Source organism: Podarcis liolepis, assembly GCF_965112155.1.
Source record: "Podarcis liolepis genome assembly, chromosome: Z".
Classification (NCBI taxonomy): Eukaryota; Metazoa; Chordata; class Lepidosauria; order Squamata; family Lacertidae; genus Podarcis; species Podarcis liolepis.
This window is the reverse complement of record NC_139570.1, coordinates 43,885,200-43,903,453: the sequence shown is the minus strand read 5'-3', so window position 1 is coordinate 43,903,453 and position 18,254 is coordinate 43,885,200. Positions and strand designations below refer to the sequence as shown.

Below are 18,254 nucleotides of genomic sequence, written 5' to 3'. Positions count from 1 at the left end.
CCCAGCAGCTGCATGTGGAGGAGCGGAGACGTGAACCCGGTTTCCCAGATTATGAGACTACCGCTCTTAACCACTACACCACACTGGCTCTCTCAGGGATTTTATATTTGGAGGAGAAAGGCTGATCAGGTGATGGAAAAGCCACATGCCCTCGCGAGGCTTTGTTTGCTGCTGAAATTTCATTTTGGGCCTTGAGGGTTATTGGTCGCATCCAACCCACTGAAATGAGCAGACCTAAGTGGGCTAGGGCCATCAAATTCAAGGGGGTCTACTCTGAAGAGAACTTAGTTGGATATGTTTTTTGGGGGGGGCTGATTGGTGTCTTGTTTTTCTTTGTCGTGCTTGAGGAAAGGAAGGTGGGGAGGAACCCTGAGGTGGTTTGGAAGGCAGGCAACCGGTAAAGCGGTTTAAGGCAGACTGTTTGGTTGCTTGGAGGTTAAACAGCACCCTGTTCCTGACACAGTAAGGGAATCAGTTTTACGGGATATAGCAGCAGCAAGAGTAACAGCAGCAGCAGGATGGAGGTTTGGTTGACCTTCTTCTGCTTCCTTTTCTTCTCTGTTCCCCATTGGTGGTGCAGAGGGACTTCCATCCATCACCCCCAGCTTAGCAGCTGAAGCTGAAGCCACCACCCCCCTTGACCTTCAGCTCTTTGCCACAGAAATGCATCCTCTCCCTCAAGCAGAGGCTTAAGCATCTCAGGAAGCCCCCTCTCCTTGTCTGCAAAGCTGGCAAGCAATTCTTCTTTTTCTCCCCCCCCCTCCTCTTCTTCTTCTTTCCAACCCAACCACAACAAACCAAATGGCTTACTGGCTTTCCTTCCTTCCTTCCTTCCTTCCTTCCTTCCTTCCTTCCTTCCTTCCTTTTTCTCACACCCTCATTGAGCATGAAGGGAGTCTGAGCGTACAACACTGAAGGCAGCCAAGGCAATGCACTCCTTCTTTTGTTGCCATGGCATGCTCCTCTCCCTCTCTCCCTCTCTCCACCCCGCCCCCGCCAACTTCTCTATAAATATTAGGTACATATTTATATATGGCTTGGTATTTTTTTTTTTGCCTTAATTTGCATACAAAAGAGGAGGAGGGACTTAAGCCAAAAGACATACAAACCCACAAACCGAACCACACATTGTTCAAACGAGGTGGATGCACAATTGCATCAGACATGATGCCTCCTCCTTCATCTCCTGGCACATTTTTGTTGTTGTTTTAAAAAAGTCCTCTTTGACTCAACTATTTGCCATTTCCTGTTTTGCTTCTTCTTGCTAGGTAAGATATGTTTAATACAAGAGCCTGCCTCTCCCTCCACCCTCCACCCCCACCCCAAATTTCAGTTCTCCTTGGGCAAAGAAATTAAAGGCAGACTGGTTGAGTTCTACAGGTCCCTGGTGCAGAAACACCATTGAGTTGAGCAGCTGAAATTGTTTTGTTTTAAACAAATGAGGAAAAAAACACACACAATACCAACAAAAATGGGGTAAGTGACGATGCCTCTCTCCTAGCCTTTGGAGGTGGTTTCTCTTCTGCCATCATGGTACTATCCAAAGCTGAAGGCGCGAAGCTCCCGTCGGCTGTGCTCTTGGGCGCTGGGGTCCCGACAAGCACAATCCCCCTGCATGTCGCAGGACATTGGGAAGGGGATAACCTGCACAAAGGAAACCAAGAAACATAGGGCATCAGTGCCTCACTCTTATTTGCAAAGCTGCTTAAAAGGATTTCTAAAAGCACAACAGGGCAGGGCCTTTTTGGTGTTGACACCATCTTTGTGGAAAGTCCCCCCCCCCAATGGATATACACTTGGCTTCCTCTTTCAAATGGGCCTTAAAGACTTGGGGCAGCTCTAGGCAACCTAGACCATTCATCCTGATTTGGTTTGTACCAAGGTTCTGCAGAGGTTTGGCACTCTCTGTATCAATGATTTGTCAATGATTTGTTCTGATATGTTTGTAGGAAGGCTTATATGGCAATGAACATTCATTCTGATTTGCTTTTGGGGTTTATATGCCTTCCCTTTAACCATCAGATTGCCCCCAAGTCTCTTCCAGTACATTTCCCACCACATTCCTAACCACGAGAAGTCATTTTTATGAATATCTAGTAGATCTGTTGCACTAGGGCGGGGGTCTGCAACCAGTGGCTCCGGAGCCACATGTGGCTCTTTTATACCTTTGCCGCGGCTCCGGGGCGGATACTAGCGAGGGGAGGAGGCGCATTGTGCGCCCCCGACACTCCCCACTGTGGCGGGCGCTGTACTGGCTGTGACGTCGCATGGGGACGGTGCATGCGTTATGATCCTGTATATATAGCATTAAGGTAAGAAACAATATATGCAGTGTTATATTTGTTTTAAATGTTGCAATGGTTTTGCGGCTCCCAGTTTTTTTTCCTTCGGAAACGGGTCCAAGTGGCTCTTTTTGTCTTAAAGGTTGCAGACTCCTGCACTAGGGTGACAGAAGGATGTGCTTTAACTATGCAAGCCTTCAATATCCAGAATGGACTTGAATCTCTCCAGCAAAAATCTGCCATCTGGAGATGGTGTTAAACTGAGCCACTGACCTATCAATAAATGAGCCACATGGCTTAGCCTTTAGAAGACCATTAAATCAGAAACTAATGAATTTGGGTCAGGGACAAGAATGGGACCTTTTCTGCAGTCCATAGCTGGAGGTGGGTGGGATCAGAAGCAAAAGTGGGTGCAGAACTGAGAAGATGCTTGCCTTTTGTAATGCTATGTCCCTGCTATACAAAGTTAAGAGGCTTCTATATCTGCCACCTGCCTCCTCCACCCTCCACCCAGGTGACCAAAGAGGCCTTGTCTCAGTTTAGGGGCACATTTAAGCACTTAAGGTGAGGAGCTGGGCCAGTGTGACCCAAAGGCTGGACAGAGGTGCCTGAGCCAATAAAGGGGTGTGGCTTATGGGGAGGGGGGAGTTCCAACGGCTGGATATACATGCCTAAGAGGCTGCATTTTGCTCCCGGGCCTGAGATTCCATACCCCTATGATAATAGCAATAATCTGCCAGCATTTACAATGTAGACTGGTTTAGCAATAACCCACCCACCCCGGTCACACTTGCCCTCCCTAACAGTTAAGATCCCATCCAGATCAGACCCAGGCTTTGTTTTGCAATGTTCGAAAGTGAACATCTCTCTCTCTCTCTCTCTCTCTCTCTCTCTCTCTCTCTCTCTCTCGTATTATAAAGCTTGCATCAGGTAGAGCAAGACCCTGCCCAGCTTTCCCAGGTGAGCAGAGTTCTGGATTTGGGGTAGGAGGTCACATTTTGCCAAATGAAGGTGGGTGAGGAGCTTGCAAGGAATGGAAGAAGGCTATCATGCAAGAGCAGCTTCCTGTCTCTTTAACCGAAGAAGCGAAGGCAGGAACTGGAGCAGCAGCTGGGTGTTGCTTTGGTGAAAGGAAGTTGATTTCAGTGGATTGCATCAGGAATTTACATAAAGTAAAGAGCAGGGCAAAACTGGGGTTGGGGTGGGGGTGGAGAGACTTTGGTGCCTGGGATGAATTCCCAAGAGTCTTTTCCATTTATTGAGCCAGAGTTAATGACCTAATTCCCTTCCCTTCCTGAACGATGCCACAACCTGTTCAAATGTTTTTAGCAAGCATAAATGTGTGTTCCCTCCCTGCTGACACATTGGCTTCCTCCTGCTATGGCAATTTCTTCTTCTTCTTCTCATTCTTCTTCTCATTCTTCTTCTTCTTCTTCTTCTTCTTCTTCTTCTTCTTCTTCTTCTTCTTCTTCTTCTTCTTCTTCTTCTTCACCATGGTACAGGTCATGTAAGGAGACCCTCCCATCTGTCCTCTCTGCTGACACATTTGTTATGGGTGCTTCTGGGAATGCACATGCCACACATACATATGTGTGTCCTCCCATTGCTAGGCAACGCTTCCCTTCTCCATGCATGTCCCTCCCTGCCTCTTCACAACATGCCACTCTCTCTTTGCACCCAAATTATGCAGAATGAGGGGGGCTGGGTCACCTCTGGTCCCCCCCCCAACCTGGCAGACTTTTCCACCAGGGGCTGGAAGGATCTCAACACTGATAACTGGGTCCCCACCGTCTGGCACCAGACAGATCTTCCATTGTAGTGCTCTGTTTTCAAAGCTGTGGAGATCCTTCAAAAGTAGCTACTGGGGAAATCACTGACTAGGAAGCATCAGTGCAGTTTCAGCAGCAGCGAGGATGTTCCAATGTTCCTCCGCAGAAGGGAGGATTTTTCTCCTTCTTCTTCATGGAACCAGGAGGGTACTCGATTCAGGTCAGCTCCTCCTTGAGGAGTTTTCCTGTTGAAAGCCATGTGGATTTTCCTTCCCGACATAGTGTCTCAATCCTCTACAGGAAAGATTCCAGAAGTCCTACCACAGAGGAAAACATTATGCTGAGAGAAGGGAGGGAACACTGAAGGTCTAGTAACATGATAGGCACTGGAAGCTTCATCGCCAACAGAGGAGGCAGAGGAAGGTGAGATCCCCCAAGCCCTGCTGCACACTAAAACCAATCTAAGCCACAATCTGTTTCCAGTGGTAGCTAATCAGATGCCTCCATGAAACCTATAAGTAGGGCTGGAAGGTGATAGCCCTTCACTGCTGTGGCCATCCTAGGCTGGCATAAAATCACAATTTGCCAGGGCTCTTGGAAACTTTGGGCACAGGAATGTAGGAAGCTGCCTTAAACAGAGTCAGATCTCATTAGGAGGGGACTTAACCTGGGACCACCTACATATTTGTCCACGTACAAGATTTTGTACCCACCCTTCATCATAAGGTCCCAGGCTGGGAATAATATACAGATATGAAAACAAGCAAAGCCCTTTATAATTATAAAACAAGGAGAACTGTTCCAAATGGAACAGGACAGTATGAATTCAAATGAAGAGGCGGGTCCCACAAAACAAAATACTGCAACTGTCAAAAGCCAAGGTAACGGATGTGCCCTTAGAATGAACTGTGCTTTCCTTCCCATTTGACAAAAGCTCAAATGCCATGGATTTTTGAGCATGTCACCAGCAACACATAAGCCACTGTTATTATAATGACCTAGCCCTCCTCTTCATCATCACTTTACCCCACAATCTCTAAGTGGGTTACAATCTAAAACACATTAAAAACAGTTTTTTAAAAAAAAACCAACAACTTGCAATCACATAAAGGGTGGTTCCTGAAAATATACATCTCACGTGACAAAAGAGTAGAGTAAAAAGATGTGTCTCCATAATTTGAAGAAAGCTGTACAATAAGGTTGCCAAATGCACTTTTGTGTGGAGGGAGAACAACAGTTTAGGGGCTGCTGCAGAGAAGGACCTCTCCTGAGCCACCATCACCACTCCGAGCTTCTGGGGGGTGGCAGAACTATGAAGAGTGCCCTCCACCCTAAACATCTGATAGGTTCTACAGGAGAGGGCCTGGCATTTGAGATATTCATCACTGCTGCCATTAAGCTGCCTCCCACAGGTTAGGGATATGAACCTGAGGAGAATCATTTTATCCTGGGAGAAAAAGAACTTGTTATGTGATTTTAGTACCAATAATGTTCAAATTTTTAGTGAGCAAGTCAGGCTAGCTGTAGGAGATCCAGGGCAGATATGTTTTGATGTTTATTGGCTGATCCTGCCCTTAAGGCACAAGTTACTAGATCCCTTACTAAATCTAGAGGATTTGTTATTACACCTGGGCCATTGGGACAGAGGACTGGTATCTGTTATTTATATGGAACTTCTTGATAAATCTGTGTGACCGTTAGAAGTGGACATGGGTAGCTCTGCGGTCTAAACCACTGTGCCTCTTGGGCTTGCTGATCAGAAGGTCGGCAGTTCGAATCCGTGCAACAGAGTGAGCTCCCATTGCTCTGTCCCACCTTCTGCCAACCTACCACTTCTAAAGCATACCAGCACAAGTAGATAAATAGGTACTGCTGTGTCAGGAAGGTAAATGGTGTTTCCGTGTGCTCTGCCACTCATCACAGTGTTCTGTTGCACCTGAAGTGATTTAGTCATGCTGGCCACATGACCCGGAAAGCTGTCTGTGGACAAATGCTGGCTCCCTCGGCCTGAAAGTGGAGATGAGTGCCATACCACATAGTCGAATTTGACTGGACTTAACTATCCAGGGGTCCTTTACCTTTTTTAAACATTAGAAGGTCTTAAGCTTACCTGGGAGAAGGAACCTACAATTGAAAAGAAATGACTCTTAAGTGGACTGCAATATATTTGTGTGCCTTCTCCACGAGAGGTCTGGAGGGTGGCAACATGAGAAAGGGCCTTCTCTGCAGTGGCCCCCCATCTGTGGAATGCTCTTCTGGGGAAGGCTTGCACAGCGCCTTTATTACACAGCTTTAGGTGCCAGGCAAGAACAATTCTCTTTAACCAGGACTTTGGTTGATTGTCATCCAATGCCCTTTTAAAATGTTTTGGCAGGGAGGGGGGTGTATTGGGTTGTTTTTGTTTTTATTTTGATTATGTATTTTGTGGTTTTATATTGTGATTTTATCCTGTGAACTGCCCTGAGACCTGCGGGTACAGGGCAGTATACAAATTTAATAAATCATCATCTTCTAAGTTCTATAAATCTACCTCAGCTTACATTAAGGGAATGTCATTTAAAAATTCTGCATGGGTGGCATTGTACTCTTGTGCAGCTTTCTGACAGGACATCAAATGCACCGTAGAATTGTTGGCATAGTTGCGACAATAGGAGAATATTCTTCAACTTATGTTGGGAATGCCCTCTGGCATCAAAACTTTGGATGGATTTTTTTTTTTAAGAAATACAGTACCAAAAGCAAGCAAGCAAATAAATAAATAAATAAATAAATAAATAAATGCCCCACCCAAGGCTTCCCACAACCCGACCTTCTAAACTTATGAGATAATGAAACAGCACGTTTCCAAACTAAGGAACTTCTTAGGTGGATGCTGGAATTAGGTGGAATTTCCAGGACTTAAACATCTTGCTGTGGTATAAGAATACGTGGACTCTGCCTATTGCAGAGATAATAGCTCACAAATTACGCATTTCTAAGGGTAAGCAAGACCCAGAACATTTCTGCACCATGAAATTCATAAAATTGTTGGATAATTTTCTCTCTTCCTCTTTTTCCTATATTGGGGGGGGGGGGTCCTGAACGACATTAATTGTCAGTAGATTTAGTAGGCCACAGGCATGTCCACAGTCCGTTTCGGGGGCCTAATGTGGCCCACTGTGGCAGTTTATTTCCTGGAGTAAAATCCCCTCAAAAGCTCAATCCTAAAAAAAGGTCAACAACTTTGGCCAGCCCTTACGCATGCTCACTTCATGAAATCTGGCCCTCTTTGGGCACCCCTGTAGGGATCCATGTGAGAATAAATATTGTAGTATGATTTATTTTAGATCCTAGCTATTGTGTATCAGGACAACAGAAGGCCCCTGCTGGATCAGACCAAAGGGCCTTGCCCAGCACTCTGTTCTCACACCAGCGAACCAGATGGCTATGCAAGTAGCAATCAGCAGAGAAGGGAGTGATCGCCTGAGCTCCCATCACCAGTATTGCTGCAGCATTCTGGGAAGAGGAAGGAGGGGTGAGGCTGACGCACGGCAAGTGTCCTGGTGGAGCTGACCTGGTGTTCCCAATGGTGCCTTTGCACCAGACCCTTGTTGCTGCCTTGATCCTCCTCCTACCAGTAAGGCACACTGATGCCTGTGACAGGAGGTCAGGTGAGTACCCACTTGCCAGCTACTGCTGAACCTATGACCATATTCTCCAAGCCTTACATACATAAATTTACTTTGGGTTCTGCCAGGTATTCACTACCAAGTACAGTGGTGCCTCGCAAGACGAAATTAATTCGTTCCGCGAGTTTTTTTGTCTTGCGGTTTTTTTCGTCTTGCGAAGCACGGTGTCGGAAAAGTTTTGGAAAAGCTTCAAAAATCACCAGAGTCTTCAAAAACCTCAAAAAAGGCTACCACACCACGTTCTATGAGTTGCTCCTCGAAGTCAAGTCGCAACTGTATTAACGGTTTTAAGAAAAAGGAAACAAACTCGCAAGACGTTTCCGTCTTGCGAAGCAAGCCCATAGGGAAAATCGTCTTGCGAAGCAGTTCAAAAAACTGAAAACCCTTTCGTTTTGCGAGTTTTCCATCTTGCGAGGCATTCGTCTTGCGAGGTACCACTGTATTCACTATCACTATGCAAACATGTCAGGTTGACTCCTTGAGTCAAATCCCATCTGCCCTGGCCATTTTTGTTTTTTTGCTAAAGGAGGAGTGGTCAGCCTGCAGTTCACATGGGTAGGGAGAGAGCCCAGAGAAAGAGAGAGGGAAGGATGGATGAGAGGGGGTCAGAACAGGTAGACTGATGGGAAAAGAATAGGGAAAGAGGAAAACCCTGTGCAAGCAACAGAGATCTGTCCCTCCACTATCAGAAAAAAAGAGCAAAGAAGGGTGACTGAAGAGAGAAAGCGTTGCTTGTTTTGCTCTGGACTTTGCACACTTCCAACATGTAATCTGCCTGACCGATTACTCCCAAGGGAATGTAGCCCTCAATGGAAGAAAGGCTTGCCCCAGTCCTGCTGTAAACAGACTGCAATTTGTGTTTATTTGCATTTCTGATAAAACAGTGTCAGGTTCTCTAAAATGTGCGCTTCCTTTCCAAGATCAGCACCTGTTTTGCAAATCAGCCAAAAGACTGTTGAACTGACAACTTAAAATGGCCTCTTTTTATAAATAAATAAACATGTAGGTCATTTCTTTTTTCCCAAATTGCTTTGATACTCTGTGTGTATCTGATGTATAACGGAATCGCTAAAAGCCCATGTCTACGATATTCCCCTCCCAGTCTGTAGTGAGGCAATATTGTGGAATTCCATGGCCTGATCCTTGCTTTAAGGAAGCAATGGTTCTGGCAGAGGCAACAGAGGCCCATCTTTTTGCAATTAGAATGAGCTCATTATTCATGATTCGCGGATGTGGACTGTGAGGAGAGGTCGCTCCAGCCATGGAACCTCCTGACAAAAGAGAGAGCAGGTGAGCAAAAGCAATCCAGATTTTCTCAGCCAGCAAGAGAAGTTACACACACACAGAGCCAGATTATACACCAGACAGGAAGAGCTCAGTAGTGGTTGGCTGCCTGTGTCTTCCAATGCAAACATATTTCAGCACAGCAGGGGTAGCTCGTCAGATATTGTTGGATTCTAACTCTCGCTACCCCTGACCACTGACCATGCTGGCTAAGGCCGATGGGAACTGGAGTCCAACATCATCTGAAGGGCACCATGTTTTGTCTAGAACATTATTGTTTTATCAGTTTCTCACTCAAGATATGGAAGCCTGGAGAGCTGCCTGTCATTGTAGACTACATGGAGTTAGAAGGACCAATGGCTATTGGGGAAGGACCATAGCTCAGGAATAGAGCATCTGCTGTGCATGCAGAAGGCCACAGGTTCAATCCTCAGCATCTCCAGGAAGGGCTGGGAGAGGTCCTTGTGAGTTACTGCCAGTCAGTGTAGACAAAACTAAGTGGACCAATGGTCTGACTTAGTATAAGGCTTCTTCTTATGTTCCTTTGCATTTGCAAAGACTGCATTATTCAAGCATCCTTATGTTACCAGGATGCTGTGCTTCAAGATCTCTGAGTTAGCTAGTCAGGGATGATGGAAATAGGATGTGTGTGTGTGTGTGATATATATATACTTAGGAGGAACACATCAATGTAAAAACAAGCAAAGAACTGAGTCATTTTTAAAAAAGTGCTGTGATGCTTACCCTGGATCTTAATAATGTAATGAAAAAACAGTCCACTATTACAACCTATGATTTTTTCCCCTAGCTCCACTCGCGGTGGGCAGGAAATCCTATGAAGAAAACATTGCAGTGGAAAGATATGTCATGGTGAGTTGAGAATCCTGGAATATTTGATAAGGAATTGTGGCCACAGTGACCGTCTAGCCTTTAGGGAGAAAGATGGTGACCCCTTCCATTCACAAATAACATAAACAAGAATATGAATATGAATAGTCTAGCTGCTGGATCAGGCCAAAGGTCTATCTTGTCTAGCATTCTCTGCTCACAGCAGCCCACTAGATGCCCCAATGGGAAGCCTATAAGCGGGACACAAGTGCAAAAGTGCTCTCCCCATGTGCAATTCCCAGCAACTGGGATTCAGAGGTGATACAACAGGCTTCCTCTTTTGAGGGATATCCAGAAAGAGCAGCAAAGTCCTGTTTGCTAGAATGGACACACAATGGAATGTGGATCCAACAGGGAGAATTTCCTGTCAAACCTGCAGGAGCCACTCCTCCTGGGTGAGATGTGCATAACTATAAGAAGGGCTGGTCCTGTATCTCTCTCTCTCTCTCTCTCTCCTTCTCTTACTTCATCTTGCTCGTTTGCCTTCATCAGGCATCTTCTACCACTGCTTTTGACTCCATCATCCTATATACACACAAATGTACCTCCAGATTGCTACTGAATGTGATCTGTAAGTAAACACTATTTTGTTCTAAAAAGACTTTTTTGTGTTATTGTTTTAAGTGGGATAAAAGGGGCGAAATACCTGGAAGAATCCAGGCTGCACCAAGGCATTCTGGTTGCTTCATCAAAAAGCCTGTAACCAGCTGAATCAACAGCTTCCTATTCTGCTGCAAAGGGATGTACTCTGCTGTACTCACAAACTTGAGTAAAGAAGGATAATATCTAACTAATATATCATCTCCTAGTTACCATACACTTTCCAACATCTGTGTTTAGATGTGAAACTGTAATGTAGTTGTCTGATATTCATTTTAGCAGAGAACTGGGCTATATTCCTTTGGTTGCTGCCCAATGTATTTCAGCTTTTGATTTTATCTATATTTTGATAATTTTATTATGTCCACTTGTTCTAAGAGTTTGATGTTTTAGATTATTTTATGTGAACCGCTTAGAGGTCTTTTATCTATTTATTCTTTTTGATTAGGTAGTATACAAATAAATGTTGAGAGAGAGAGCGAGAGAGAGAGAGAGAGCTGCTCTGCTTATAACTTTGCAGAAAACCAATAAATACAATAAATAAACAGGAACCAAATGATTTGCAAATATGTCTGCAAAATCCAACCCTTTCTGGTCGACAATCACCCTAGAGGGATGCAGTTAATGCCTCCACCATCAATACACACACACAAACACAATTGCTGGCTTGCTTGCTCAATTTAACAGTGTAGTTCTGCTGTTCTAAAGCATTTGTCTCCCTTTACAATTGTTATGCAGTGGAGAAAATAAGAAGGTAGAAAGCTTCACTAAGCATTCAAGCTATGAGGGGAGCTGGGAATCTGGGGAGGGTCAGGAGGTCGCAGACATTAAAAGGAAATAGGATTTTGTTTGTCCTTAATGGAGGACCTTATCCCCTCTGGATCCCTAGAAGAAGGCCCCATTCCCTGCCATTAGTTAGGAAAGGCTGGATGGAACACTCTTTGTTGAGCCTCAAAGACGCTCCCAGGTCAATTGCAGGGCAAGCGGCTCAGTAGATTAACATGTTCATTCTGCTGGCTGGCTACACACTGCCTTCCTGCTGAACTAGCAAGACAGCCTGCCTGGTTCATAGGAGCATGTGTCTTGAAAAACCTTTGCAAACTGGTAGGGATAGGCAAATCATCCATTTCAGTTTCTCTGTTTTCCAGTATTAAGCTCAGGTCTCCACTTCAGGTTGTAATATTTATTTTTTTAAGTCCTTGTGAAAATTTGTCAGCATTTTACTGCAATTTTCTCCTAAGAGACACATTTTTAATGCAATTTTGTCTAATAGAGACATTTTTGCAAGACAATTTCCCCAGCTATAGTGAATTTTTCTACTTTGTTTTCCCAAGTGTATGTATCTTTTATGCACATTTTACTTTGGTTATATGCATTTCTGCGCATATTATTGGGGTGGGAAACTGCATTGCAAAATTTGGAGAAGTGTAAATTTTGAAAGTTGGCTGTGTTCTGGTATGCATGTTATTTCAGAAAGTGCAAATTAGGCAGATTCATATTTAAATATGCAAACTTTATCAAATTTCTCTCTCATGCCCTTCCTTTCATTTCCCTCTCCACTTTCCTTAGCCTGGCCTTCACATCCAAGTTCATTCTACGCTTGTTTTTGTGAAGTGGCATAATCATGCTTGGAAGACAAAGCAGTCAGAGTATTTTGATACATAACACCCTCCTTTCTCTTGCCTTTCATTCTCCTCCCCCTTTTGGAACATACCATTTTAACATTCCACTAACAAAGTACCTCAAAGGGCAAAGCAAGGATGGAAGTGGGGTTACTCTATTTCAGCAAACGATGGCAAGAATCTGCTTTACAGTCAAGGGTCGCAGACAGGGCCGTCTTAAGCATATCCGGCACCGTGGTGCAAATATCTCCCCCACCCCGTTTCCCAGAGTTGTCGACCTTTTTTAAGGGGGGGGACTTCGGTCTGGCTCATTTACATCACATGGTCTGACGCGCGCTCGGTGCTGCACGTAAGTAAGAGGCGCCTGGATCGCAACCCAGACGGCCTCCCATCTTTGCTTGGTGCCGGGATTGCACAGGCACTTCCTTGCTCCACTCGCAGACTCCGCAGGGAGGCGCACAGGCAGAGATGCGGCCAGAAAGGGGTGGGAGAGACACGCCCACCCCACGCCGCCCCTGCCCCCGATTGCACCCGCCAGACGCCCAGGCAGCCCCAGAGGGAGGGGATGCAAAGGGGCTTCCCTGAGCCGGAGACAGCGCGCTCCGATGGGTGGCTGAGAGGAGAGGAGTGGGCTGCCCCAGCGCAGGGAAGGGAGCGCACACTGACTCTCCAACCCGGACACTCAGCCTGTGGCGCCCTCCAAAATCTGGCACTCTGGCGCCCTGCGCCACTAATGTCTATGGGTAAGATCACAGAAAGGAAAATACTTCTCAGGGCTGGGCCCCACTGTCCGAATGACCAAGAGTCTGAATCCCATACCCAACAGGTACCTGCAAGCTCCTGGAAGCCACAGAACAACACACATTACAAAGAGGGGCATAAACTGAATCACAATTTCCAAGCAGAAACAAAAAGCATCAAACAATAAATGGTAATTGTAGCTTAGTTGGCAGAACATCTGCTTTGCATGCAGAAGGTCCTAGGTTCAATCCCGGGCATCTCAAGGTAGGGCTGGGACTGACCCCTGTCAGAAACACTGCTAATAAGTGTATACAATCCTGAGCTAGACGGACTAAAAGTATGGCTCAGTATGGCAGCTCTCTGTTCTCCTAATGTGCTTGCATTCATTCAATTCAATTGTTTTGGAGCAAATATACAGATCTGGAATAGTCAGTATAATGCCCTAAAGATTTTGTTGGCTTCCTACTCCTATCATGCCAGGCCAGCATAACTATTAGCCAAAAATGATGGGAGTTTCAGTCCAAAAAGATACAGAGGGCACCACATTGCCTACCTCTGATGTAGATAAATTTTGATATAGATAATTTTACTCCGCTATCCGCTCCAGATGTGTTCACATCTCACCAAAAGCTTTGTTACTTTACTTGGACAGTACATTTTGACCTCTATTTTGATTCACTGTTACAAGTGGAATTAGCCAGGGAACACGTTGACTTTGTACTAATTGCTCAGTGTTTGCAGAAAAACACCAAATGTCCAATACTTTGTGCATTTATTTCATTGTTTAAATACGGCCAATATTTTTAAGAATTTCTGGCAGATCTGTGTCCTCCACTTTGGAGAGGTTCTATTCTAGTGTTGCAGCGCTTCTTCCATTTCAACAGAAGTGAGTCAGGATAGAAATCAGCCAGTTACCTACTAGGAACATAGGAAGCTGCCTTATGCAGAGTCAGACCATTATCTACACTGACTGGCAGCTGTGACTCTCCAGAGTTTCAGAGTGGGGACACCACCAGCCCTACCTGAAGAGGCTGGAGACTCAACATGCATGTGAAGCAGTCACTCTACCACTGAGCTAGTAATTTACCCCATTAAAATATTAACTCTGATTGGTGCTCTCCTAACACATCATGGTAGTTAAGGCCCAGCATCTAGACAAGAAAAAAGTAAAAAGAGTGGCAGCATGTTCCACAGGAAACAAAACATCCCCAAATGTACCAGTACTTTCTGACACATCTGAACAAAGCAAGCTATGCCTTTGAACACAGGACTATCTGCAGGAGATCTGTCACTGACATCCCTAACACAGAGATGAGGAACATGTAGCCTTTGAGATGCCTTCTTAACTCCTATCTGCCCCTGCCAGCACAGCCAGTGGCTAGGGATATGATGTGAGTTGTTGTTCCATAGCACCTGGAGGGCCACAGGATGCTTAACACTGCCCTAATGAAGTAAGAGCAATACACTTCCCTCTAGTGTTCTTCTTCCATATGGGGGCTGCAATAAAATCAGGAGGGTGCCAGCTTACCTTTTTAGTCTTCACTGTTGAGGCACAACAGTCCCCACCATCATAGTTGCAAAAGGCTCGGTTATTGTTCCCATCACAATAGTTGTCTCCCATAAAAGGCTGAAAGAAAGAAGCCAAATTGAGACAACAACAACAACAACAACAACAATATTGGATCAGCCCAATGGCCCATTTCCTCCGGCATTCCTGCTCTCACAGTGGCCAACTAGATGCCCCAATGGGAAGCCTACAAACAAGACCTGGGCACAACGGCACTTATCCCCCAGCAGGCCTTCTGGCTGATGGACAAGGCCTATTGGTCAATTACCTGGTGTCACTATTACAACCGGTGATTCATTTCACCTCTCCTGTGACATGCCGCATGCTGTGCCACAAAGGTAAATCCACGCCTAGCCAAGCAGGGCTTGAAGTTGCCTTTGAATGGCTGATGGGTTCTGACTTCCAAATTCCACTTTTGCATGGCATATACTTAAACTGTGCAATTCACTCCCACAAGATGCAGTGGGTGACCACCAACTTGGGTGGCTTGTAAAGTGGATTGGACAAATACAAGGAGGAGCAGGCTTTCAATAACTACTAGCTATAATGATGTTCCATGTCCAAAGTTGGAGGCAGTATGCCTCTGAATGCCATTTACTAGCATTCAAAGGTGGGGAAAGCGCTGTTGTGCTCAGGTCCTACTTGCAGGCATCTCGTTGGGGCACCTGGCTGACCTAGTGAGGACACAATGCTAGGCTAGATGGATCTTTGGCCTGATCCAGAAGCAGGGCTCTTCTCACGCACTTACAACACAGTTGGCTGCTTGCACAAAAATCACACCATTTCATTGTTTCCCCATGAAACTGTCCTGCCTGCTGCTGTTTTTGCAGGTGGGGGTCACTTAATTGCATCCCACAGTTCCCATTATGTGACCATTAGGGCTCTCCTGTTCCGCTAATCCTAGATGGAGACACGCTGTCCTTTCGGAAGAAGAAACTGTCTCTGGAAAATGAAGTAGGGAGCTAAAAGCAGCCCTTGTTTTGTTTGCAGCTAATTAATTGTGTGGGGTTTTGTTTTGTTTTTTAATAGCAGGAGAAATAAAACATAGGGACATCTGAAGAACAATCAGTGAGGACATTTTGGCACTCTTTCCTTTCTGTGGAGCCAAGGTCAAGCTCATAAATATTTCAAGGGGACACTGTGAAACATTTTAGACCCCATAAGTTTTTAAATCACAGTTATTCCCCTCTCTCCATACGCAAACCTGCCCTTGAGGGGCTAGAGGGGAGCATCAATGCCCTTCATTGAGTACCATGACAGGAGAGCTGTCAGCTTGCTCATTGTAAATTTCTAAATTCCTCTTTATTCATTGATGGACTCTAGGGCACTGTACAGCAACAAAATACAGTGGTACCTCGGGTTACATATGCTTCAGGTTACAGATGCTTCAGGTTACAGACGCTTCAGGTTACAGACTCTGCTGACCCAAAAAATAGTACCTCGGGTTAAGAACTTTGCTTCAGGATGAGAACAGAAATCGTGCGGTGGCAGTGCAGCGGCAGTGGGAGGCCCCATTAGCTAAAGTGGTGCTTCAGGTTAAGAACAGTTTCAGGTTAAGAACGGACCTCCAGAATAAATTAAGTTCTTAGCCCGAGGTACCACTGTACAGTAGAACAGAAACTGAAACAGCAACAAAACTCTTCCACAGGCCCATCTAGTCCAGCATCGTGTTCTCACACGGGTTACCCACATGCCTCTGAGAGGCTCACAAGCAGGACTTGAGTGCAACAGTGCTTTCCCCACTGGTGATTCCCAGCAACAGGCATTCAGAGGTTTGCTGCCTCCAACAGTGCAGGGAGAAAATAACCAGCATGGTTATTTTCCATTGATAGCCTTTGCTGCCTGTCAGGGAACTGATATCGGAGCGAGAGGCGAAAGGGAGGCTCCCAGATCATGCTGGCGAAGGACCCAGCAGCAGGGGGAGAAACAGCTCAGTAGAGGGGGAAGCCAATCAGCGCAACACCAGGGATAAAGGGGGGCAGACGGGGGAATTGGAGAGATGGCTCCAGGACTCTTCACTGGACATCAGTGAGGAGAGCCCAGGTCCTCCGCTACCCACGCCTTCCCTGCGCAGAAGACTCCCGCGCAGTGAGAGGAGGAGGAGACTGGGTGTCAAACAACTTTTATGTTGGAAGAGGTTCAAGAAACGCCCACTGACGGATTCTGCCAGTGACTGAGGCAGCCACCATGAGAAGGGGCTGTGCAGTCAGAAAGTTTTAACAAGGCAAATTAGCCGAGAAAGGCACCAGTTTAAGCACGAGTAACTCATACCCATTGCACTGCCATTAATTCATTTAATCTTCATTCAACACCACCATCACTGCATATTTTAGAAACCAGCTTAAAATGCCTGAGATAATGGCATGAAATGAATCACAGAGCCATTCTAGGGAGTGTGTGCCAAAGCCGGGATCCCATCACAGAAAAGATCCTCTCCTTTGTGCATACATAACCAGGCTTCCCCAACTGATGGTTGTCGGAGAAGGGCTTTATTTAAGGATCTTACTGCACAAACAGGATGGTACAGGAAGAAGTGTTCCTTCAGGTACCTAGGTCCTGAGACCTTTAGAACCTTAACGGTGGAATAGGGAAGTTGTGATCCTCCAGCTGTTGTTGCACACCAATTCCCACCATCTTTGGCCTGCAGGCTGGGACTGACAGAACAGAGGTCAGAGAAAGCTTGCGCTGAGTCAGACCAATGAATTTTCTTGCTCAGCACTGCCTACACTGATTGTCAGCATCTCTCCAGGATTTCAAAGAAGGGCCTCTCACACAGCTCTACCTGGCGATGCCATTGGGGAATTGAACCATGGGACCTTCTACGCACAATGCAGATGCTCTACCCCCTGAGTTATTGCCTCCCCATTAGAATGGAAGTCCAACAGTCTCTGGGAGCCATAGGTTCCCAACCCTGCTTTAAAGGTTAACATCAACACTTGAATCAGGCTCAGGGACGAGTAGGCAGCCAATGTCATTCTTTCAGAGTTGGTATAATATAGTTTCACTTAGCTAAAACATTCAGAATCCAAGCGGCCAGATTCTGAACTAAATTAAACTTCTGAATAATCTCAAGGGGATTATGCCTTCTAGAAGCTCATAAATGAAGAAGGGGTCTCAGGCATATTCCAGTCTTGGGCATACTCCTGTTGTCAAGGATAAACGTCCAAGTCCTTCAACCCAACCCACAAATACACATGATTGTAAAATTATGATTTTTACGTTCCACACTATCTTCCCAAGATGACAAACATGTGGTTCTGAAGCGGTCACCCAACCAGGAACTTACAAGAACCAGGCCTGATTAGCTTCATTAAAGTCGTTATTTCATGTGTTTATACAGACCACACCCTGGAATATGACTCCTGGTTTGTAAGCAATCTATGGCTTGCTTTATAAAAACCATACTTTACTGTGCTTTGATGGAATGGGAAACTATGGTCTGATGGTTGGACAATTTCTTAAGTTGAAAGGGAAGGAGAGGAAGAGAGAAGGGAAGTAGAGAGATCACTTCTGGTCTCTTTCCACGAGCTTGGAGCAGACTTCTCCACGATGGTTCCTTACAGATGATGTCAGTCAACAGCTCCTATAACACCCAGCCAGCATGACCAACGGTCACAGATGATGGAAGTTGTAGTCTGAGAACATCTGAAGGGCAGCAGCTTGGGGAAGACTGGCTAGGAGGATCATTTGAATACATTCACATGTGTACACCTTGGCATCCTTTGATTGCACATTGTTGTGTGGTTATTGTTTGCTTTCCTCCAAGCTGCTCAGAGCTCCATCTTTCACACTCTCATCCCTTTTCTTTAGCTTTGCAATGACTTTAAGCAAAC

General features: G+C 45.6%; 1 protein-coding gene across 1 annotated transcript in view; it reads right to left on the bottom strand.

The window, feature by feature from the left end:
- Window positions 1–326: 326 nt before the first annotated feature.
- PAPPA (pappalysin 1) overlaps window positions 327–18,254 on the bottom strand; it is a 231,910-nt gene continuing 213,982 nt past the window's right edge. The window contains exons 21-22 of the mRNA XM_083485697.1: window positions 14,383–14,481; window positions 327–1,644 (exon numbers count right to left, since the gene is read on the bottom strand). Coding sequence (XP_083341823.1) covers window positions 1,537–1,644; window positions 14,383–14,481 — 207 coding nt within the window. The 3' untranslated portion in view covers window positions 327–1,536. The remainder of the gene's footprint in view (window positions 1,645–14,382; window positions 14,482–18,254) is intronic.